The 8,055-nt window shown below is 33.4% G+C and overlaps 2 protein-coding genes across 3 annotated transcripts; one reads left to right on the top strand and one right to left on the bottom strand.

Annotated features, from left to right (window-relative positions):
- Positions 1–1,830: 1,830 nt before the first annotated feature.
- Positions 1,831–4,789, top strand: LOC134270280 (ATP-dependent DNA helicase RecQ-like). Of its 2 annotated transcripts, XM_062752473.1 has the most exons (5): positions 1,832–2,468; positions 2,644–2,896; positions 3,170–3,362; positions 3,577–3,745; positions 3,952–4,112. In XM_062752473.1, the coding sequence occupies exons 1-5, from the start codon at positions 2,165–2,167 to the stop codon at positions 3,966–3,968; spliced, it is 936 nt and encodes a 311-aa protein (XP_062608457.1). In that variant the 5' UTR covers positions 1,832–2,164; the 3' UTR covers positions 3,969–4,112. The 2 variants fall into 2 exon arrangements, with proteins under 2 accessions (XP_062608456.1, XP_062608457.1); XM_062752472.1 differs by having other exon boundaries at positions 1,831–2,468; positions 3,577–4,789.
- A 161-nt stretch (positions 4,790–4,950) lies between these two features.
- On the bottom strand, positions 4,951–7,714 carry LOC134270281 (uncharacterized). The gene is made up of 5 exons (XM_062752474.1): positions 7,007–7,714; positions 6,734–6,903; positions 6,498–6,614; positions 6,047–6,265; positions 4,951–5,956 (listed from the first exon to the last, which is right to left on the bottom strand). Exons 1-5 carry the CDS (start codon positions 7,536–7,538, stop codon positions 5,048–5,050), a joined length of 1,947 nt encoding a protein of 648 aa, XP_062608458.1. The 5' UTR covers positions 7,539–7,714; the 3' UTR covers positions 4,951–5,047.
- Positions 7,715–8,055: the final 341 nt, after the last annotated feature.

Here is an 8,055-nt window from a genome sequence, read left to right on the forward strand (position 1 = left end):
TTTTGACTCCGATCAAAATTAATGTACAATATAAAATACGAATGAAATGATTATCACACAATAATACACGTAAAACAGCCAATTAAGACATAAATTGAATACGTCTTTCAAAATCAATCATACGACTTAATAATACTCTTAACTCTAAGTGCAGCCAGTTCATTATAAGCAATTAAGCATAATTATAAACACAAACAAATCAATGAAACTTTACGCATAATATGCAGTCAATATATACAATTAAAGCATTAATTTTCAAATATTCACAAGTCTGTTCATCAAAATATTTAAGTTCTGTTTATACGGAATTGTCTCCTTTCACGATACGAACATGGCCGTCTTCGAAATGTCTCAGTACCTCATTCAGGATTTCACAAGCCTCATTCGGAAAGTCAATTTTTTCGGGATTTAGGTCTTCCGAATAAACGATATGAGAGTCAGAACAGCAGTCCTCTTTTTTCCTTTTGTCTTCTTCTCTGGTGGGATTTCTGGGGATACCTGTCCAGTTGAATTAAGCACTGGTTTCCCCTTCGTCTCCCTCTTCAGCTGTTGGTAGGGACCTCACCTCCATGACATCCTTAGGGTCAACTGAAATTTCATCAAGTCTCATCACATCTCATCATCTTGACATTTTAAACACATTTTACTGTATATTTATATAACATGCAGGGCAAATTAAAAACAACAAAACAAAAATCTTTATATCCCGACCTTACCTTCTAACATTGTATATATATGTTATAAAGAAGGCCCTGAGGAAGACTAGTGCTTGCACTTACCGGGTTACCTTCTATAAATAAAGTATTATTAGGTCTTTCCACCTTTCTGTGGAAAGACCTCTTGAAATGCTTATGTTTATTATTATTTTTCTTCCCGGACTTTTGAAACCGCAAGACTTATCGAAAAAACTTTATAGTTCATGATATTTGATATTAAAAGTTATTTCGAAAAACGACCCCCCCATGTTTGATCGTTGACCGCTTTCGAAGCTATTGCCCCTTTTGCAAGAAATGCTTGTTATCGCTACTCCTTCGAAACCGTAAACTGTAGAAATATGAAACTTTCACTAAAGTCTTTGACTAATAGAGAGGACTCTGGAATCTATTCATTGCGAAAGTTTTTGGTGACCCCTTCAATGAGTTATTGCCCCTGAAACTTTTTATACCCCCCGCAATCGAAGTTTAGGGGGGGGGGGTATATTGGAATCACCATGTCCGTCTGTCTGTCTGTCTGTAGACGAGATTTTGTCCAGACCATTACTCAAAAACTATTGGAAGGATTTGTCTGAAAATTTGTACACATATTATTCACCATATGACGTTGTGCACCTGATATTTTCATCTTGATTGGATTATTATTTTGAATTTTACAGGTGTTTTTTCATTTTTAATTTGTGGTTTTGTCTGGACCGTTTCTCAGAAACTATTGCAAGGATTAATCTGAAAATTTGTACACTTCATATTCACCATATGAAGGTGTGCACCTGGAATTTTCAACTCTTTTTGTTAATTTTTTTGCATTTTACAGGTTTTATTTTTTATTTTAATTAACTTGTTCATTTTGGGTTCATGTATAAGGTTTGAGATATAGAATCTAGAATATCTGTTCAAAAATACTACAGCTTAAAACTACTCATAAAAACTTAAAAAAAGAAACATCATAAAGTGTTTAAAACAGTTTTTACATTGCACAGAAGATAATGTAATTTCATTTGTCTCTTGGGAATAATGACTGGACATACATCCAGTTAAAGATAAATTAATGAGTTTGGTGTTGGAAGTTGTTAAGGCATATCTCTTATCCAATCGGATCAGGCTCGCCCTTTTCCGTAACCGATAAAAAGACTCGGACAGTGATGGAGCGTAGGGATTACATCGAACCTATGAAACTATTCACCGGAAGTGCGCATTTGTCAGTAGTGAAACAACGAAAGTTAATTCCTTTAAAATTTAGCATTTAATCAGTTAATTAATATATTTAATCCTTAAAAATTCAATAGAAAGGGTTTTCAAAATTTAATTTATTATTTTTTTTATTATAGTTATATTAAAAATAAATGTGTTTATGGAATCGTAAATAGATTTGTTTACATACAGCGGAATTTCGAATTGCCCTGTGTCTTCACGCTGTCGCCAGAGAAAAACGGTTAAAACCACACGTAGTTATGGCATCCTTTGAAGAATGTGTTGAACATGCAACTAATTCGTTGGGCTTGGAATTTTCTTTAAAAGACAAGCAACTAGAAACCCTACGTTCATTATTTATTGGACATGACTGTGTCTCTGTTATGCCAACTGGATATGGCAAGAGTATTATTTTCCAGTGCCTTCCATGGCTGTTTCAGCAAAAAAGAGGTCTACCACATCCTTTAATTGCCATTATTGTGAGCCCTTTGACATCTTTAATGCAGGACCAAGTGATGAGTCTATGTGAAAAAGGAATTAAAGCCTGTTTTTTAAATTGTGAAGGTATGTAATGTTAACATTTTTATAAACATTTTAATCATTTAAAAAATTAACAGTTAAAAAGTGTGAAGACATATTGATTTTTTTTCTCTGTACTACAAAGCTTAAACTTGCCAGTCCACCAAATTTGGTGATTCTGATGACCATGAAATAAATTTTATAAATTTGTCCTATATAGGTACATATGGAAGCACTTACAAAGTGAGGTACGAAGAAGAAGATGATGATGAATCAGATGATGCCGAGACAGATGTCCATTTACCATCTTCGACATCCTTAATAGAGCTACAGAGGGGAGAGTATAACATTATATATGCGCACCCGGAAACTCTTCTTAACAACAAGAAAATTTCATCTATGCTGAGATCCAAATTGTACCAGCAGAGAGTCTGTGCAGTTGTGATTGATGAAGTACATATGGTGGCAGAATGGTGTGTTTTTATTTGCAAAGGAAATATAAATTATTTATTGAAAAAAAATTAAAATTAAGTGCTTATCTTAGCAAATAATTTAATAAGATTTTAATTGTATATAATTAATTATTAATAATAAAAGTTAATTTCATTCTTGCTGGAACAGAGAGCAGTATGTAATGTGCATGTAAATATGACATTAATAACAATTATTAAGTTTTCAAAAGAATTGACATTTTAAACATTAAAATTTATAGGAAATTTTATTTACAAGTATGCCACTTTTTGTAGGGGGGTGTCATTTCGCAAAGCGTTCAAGAAGTTGTCTGAGCTGGTATGTATTTTCCCAACACCAGATACTGTGCATCTTGCCGTGACAGCAACAGCTACACCAACAGCTATCAAAGAACTAGTAGATGACCTACAATTCACAGATGTTACCATTATCACCGTAAATCCAGACCGTCCTAATATTAAACTTGAGGTACACACTTTTAGTTTTGTTATTACTGATATTCTTTGTAAGAAAAACTGAGTTTATAGCCTGTTATTATTAAAGTTGTTAATTTGAAAATTCTGTTACATGTATTAAGTTTGCCATCAGTAACATAAGTAACAATTTCATTACGATTTCATCTCTGTGACTCTGTATGATGAGTTTGGAAGAAATACAAGTGTGACTGTTTTATTTCATACAGATAAAGACACGCCTTCCAAACATAAGAAAGTATGAAAAACTGGATGAATTGCTGCACCCTTTAGCCCAGGAGTTGCGTGACATGCTTTCTAGTTTTCCTCTCACCATTGTTTATATCAATCAATTAGAAGCATTAGGCTACTGTTATCAATACATTGAAGATTTATTAGGTGAATTTTCTTATTTTCCAGTCCATGACCCGATCCCTGAAAACAGATTATTTGCACAATTTCATAAGGATTATACATCTAAAATGAAAGCTCATATAGTTAATGAATTACGAAAAGAAAATCCTACACTAAGATTAATATTTGCCACTGTTGCTCTTGGAATGGGTTTAAATGCACCGGCCATATCTCGTGTCATTCACTTTCAGCCTCCGACAACTCTTGAGAAATATCTACAAGAGATTGGTAGAGCAGGTCGTAATGGACAACAAGCCACAGCTATTTTATATTATAATATGAGTGACATTGCACCAAACAGAAAAGGTCTCTCAGAAGAAATTAGAAAATTTTGCTTAAATAAATGTACATGTTTAAGAAAACATTTGTTGGAATATTTTGGGTTTTCAGATGTTCTTTATTGTGGTTCACCAGATAATTGTTGCTCTAATTGTCAGAAGAAGTGAATTTGTGTATGTTTTTTTTTCTTTTTGCTTTCTTCTTGTGAGAAATCTAATTTATTTGTATTTTAAAATATGCAATATTCTAGCAAATGTAGCAGTAGATTACTTACCAAATATATGTACGGTTATAATATGAACAAGAAGTGTGTGAGGAAATGCTCACTATGAATTCCCCAATCTGATGTGAATATACCCTCTCATATTGATACAAACAAACAGAAAATGATTTCCAATATAAAGCATGCCTTAACAATTATTGTGCTAGAATTTCAAGCATCTGTGATGAGTCAAAAACGTGGTACAGTCAGATGCACCAATAAATACTAAGAAAGTTTACATCAGACAGAAACACAAGGGTAAAACAGTATACCCCCCTCTCCTTCACAGCAAGGGTGTAAATATGTGAATTAACATTCAAATAGTACAAGATATATTAGGATTTTAATTTATAATATTGTGTTTTACATACATGTGTACAATAAACATTTTACACAACATTTCTATTGTTACAGTAAATGTATATCTATACAGAACAACATTTTTGTGCTACCCTATCCTGCATGTACATCATTCCTTTTAAAGGCATTTTAACAAGACAATGGGTATTATTTTAAACAGCAATGTAATGTAGACATTCTAATTACTGGAACATGTACTTAATGCACTACTTTAATTTGTATAATGAATAAACATGCATATTACCAAAGTAAAGTTAGTTTTATTTGTTGTTGAACCAAATACATGTATTGCACAACTGTAAAAAAAAGATTGTGTGTTTAGTAACCTGGTAATTGTAAATATTCAATATTTATATCTGCAAATATATAAATAAATGTCCATGAGTTTACTCGTCATCATCACTTTCTCTGTCATCAGTGGTAGGAATGCCTCGCTTAAGTCTCTCAACAGTGTTCATAACACACATTTCAAAATGTTGTCGATTAAAACTATATGGACTTTTGGAAATGTATTTGAATGCCTTTAAATGACGACCAGGTGTGTTTTGCCACGGGTTGTTCTTCTGTAAGATGTCTAAGATCTGTTGAACATCTTGGTCACATGGTCTAACTTTGTGAGTTGTGTGAAAATTCTGTGTTGATGTCATTGCACAAAGGTTGTCGGAAATGCTGTGAATTACTGGTGCCACCTTGGAAATTTTCACAATTGCATTTTCTGTTTTATTTGCACCTAGGCCACGAATCAAATCTTTTAACATTTTAACTTGGTTTTCCTTTTCAATGTCAGCAGCTTTGTTGTGTCCCAGCCTTCCAGTTGGGTTAATGAAAGATGCCGCCCTAACTTTCAGTGCCATTTTAGGTGTCAATAGAGTTTCAGTTTTAAGAACATAGTCGATACACTCGGTCATGTACTTTGACAAAGACGAATGGGAGTAGAAGAGTGGCATCATATATTTCAGTGTAATGTTGGTTAGGTATATGTTACCTTCTGAAATTGCATCTTGCATAGAACAAGAAATAAAAAACCAGTTGAGAAAGTTGATGGTGTAGTTTTGCAATTCATCAGAGGGTGGTGTTACTTCTTTCACTGTAACTGGTATTTGTTTGTTTGTTAAGTGGAAAGTACATCCATTACGCACTTGTTCAGTACTTGCCTTAAGATGGTACATTTCTTCACCAATTGATAATTTGATGGTGACTTGGTTTTCGTTTACAGGTGACTCTATCTGACATGGGTTCATATTCCCTGCACAAACTTGCACTATCAAACTTCCAGGACGAGGCTGACCATTGTCCTATTGAAATTGAATTTACAAAATATAATTAACTTATAAACCAGTTTGTTTTAAGTGTGATTCATACTACTTAATTTTCTTAAAGCATACCTCTGTGTCTTGTTGCAATGGTGGAATGAAGGTTTTCTTCAATACAAGGTCCATAACCTTATTGAAAGTCTCACTTCTTCTTCCCAAATGAAGCATCTTCACATTATCTGGAATGCTATCATGGATTGGAAAATCATGGAGATTCTGCATTCTGAAGAGTTCCATTACCAGGGATAGCAGATAAGCAGTGCCAACACAATCCACAAATTGCTCATGTGCCTGGTGAATTTTACAAAAATAGAAAGTATTTAAGGTGACTCAACATATGAATAAAAGCCCTAGGCAGGTTTAAACTCAGATCTGCATAAGGGTTTGTCATGTGATCAAATACACATACCATATGTTTAATAAGCATGGGGAAACATTTGCTTGTATGAATATATCAAATGTATTGTGTTGATCTGAACTACATGTATACGTCAATTGCAATAGATTACAAAAATGTTTATACCTTGAAACGAACTTTAACCTTCCCATTGACATTGCTCCTCCGGATGACCACTTTCAGGTGTGCTAGTGTTGCTTTATCCGTGGCCTTGTTCAGCTTTAAAAACTTTTTGCATAATTTCTACGGGAAAAATAATGAAAAAATATTTTGTTTAATAATAATATTATGTTCAGTTCCACCAAAATACAAGAAAATTTTTAGCTAGGAAGTAAAATTATTCAATTTATCATTCAAATTACCTCCAAGAAATCTTGCAGGGTGTGAAATAATTCAATGATGAAAGGATTCAACTGATCGAATCTTTCAACAGCAGTATGTGTACCCTTTCTTAGTGCTTTTGCCCCCTCTAAGCGTACCCTAGTTAGTTGATCACCACCCACTGGAACTTGCAACTTATCAAGTTCACCTCCTGTAAAATTAAGGAATGTTTAAATTATCTTGAATACTAGTAATACTTTCAACATCACAGATGTATGATTTAATATAGCTAGCGTTAAACATTAAAATATTACCTCTACCAGCTTTGGCATAGATCCTGTTTATATCCTCAACATAACTATCTAGTATGTGTAGACAATCTGAATAGCATGCGTCATTTTTTGGAAGCATAAATATCTTGGATGGTGTTGACATCTCCTGTTGTAAATCATGTGGAATGTGATCTGGAAGTACTTTTTCCATCCATTTAAATTCAGGCATGTAGTCTACAATTTTTCTTGCAAGTAGGACTTTTAGATAGTTTTTGAACTGAGTATTCTCTTCTGGCGTTGGAATGAAGTTAACATAGGAAATCTGGTTAATGTTACCCACTGGGGATCTGTCGTCCAGGTCTTTTAATTTTTCAGACACTCGATCTGCAACCCAGTCTGTAGCAAAGAAATGATAGTACTTGGCCTTGTTGTTCATTCTAACATCATTGGTGTCTACACGAATGTCTAAGTTGTCACCATTTAATTTTCCATCGATGCCTTTAAAGCAGAAGGAATTTGTTTTATTAAAGCTTGTAAATACTGTAAATGTCTTACACTTAGCAGTGTATTCCATTCAGTGATTTTGTGTAAAATTGAGGCTCCTAATTCAAGTACATCGCTAAATGTCTTGTATAATTACTTTTATAGCCAGCTAATTCAGACAGTGCTTAATTAAATCTACGCTGATTTGTTTAAAAATGAATTTCTGCCAAATATTGTATACACCAAATGTAATAAATTTACGGTAATATCTGGTATCTATTTGAGGAACTTTCCAACTGTTCACAGCAATTGCATTTTCAACAATTTATTGACAATTGATTTACTTATGGCTTTAAAAAATTACCTGAGGATATTGTCTGGAGTAAGCTTTCTTCAGAATGAGTTGCAAATGAGTCCAGAAGCTGCGACTTGGAATTGTCAGACAGGGTTATGTGAACTTTATTAAGAACACCAAGAAGCTATAAAAAATCAGCAGTATGCTTCAATATAAAAATTCTCAGATGAGCTATTTTCATCAAGTTATTTGAAATTTATTATCATTTATTACCTCACACATGCATTCAAATTATTAATAGAGTACACTGCAT

Source organism: Saccostrea cucullata, unplaced genomic scaffold (assembly GCF_032062105.1).
Source record: "Saccostrea cucullata isolate Sc308-1 unplaced genomic scaffold, CSIRO_AGI_Scuc_v1 ctg2566, whole genome shotgun sequence".
Classification (NCBI taxonomy): Eukaryota; Metazoa; Mollusca; class Bivalvia; order Ostreida; family Ostreidae; genus Saccostrea; species Saccostrea cuccullata.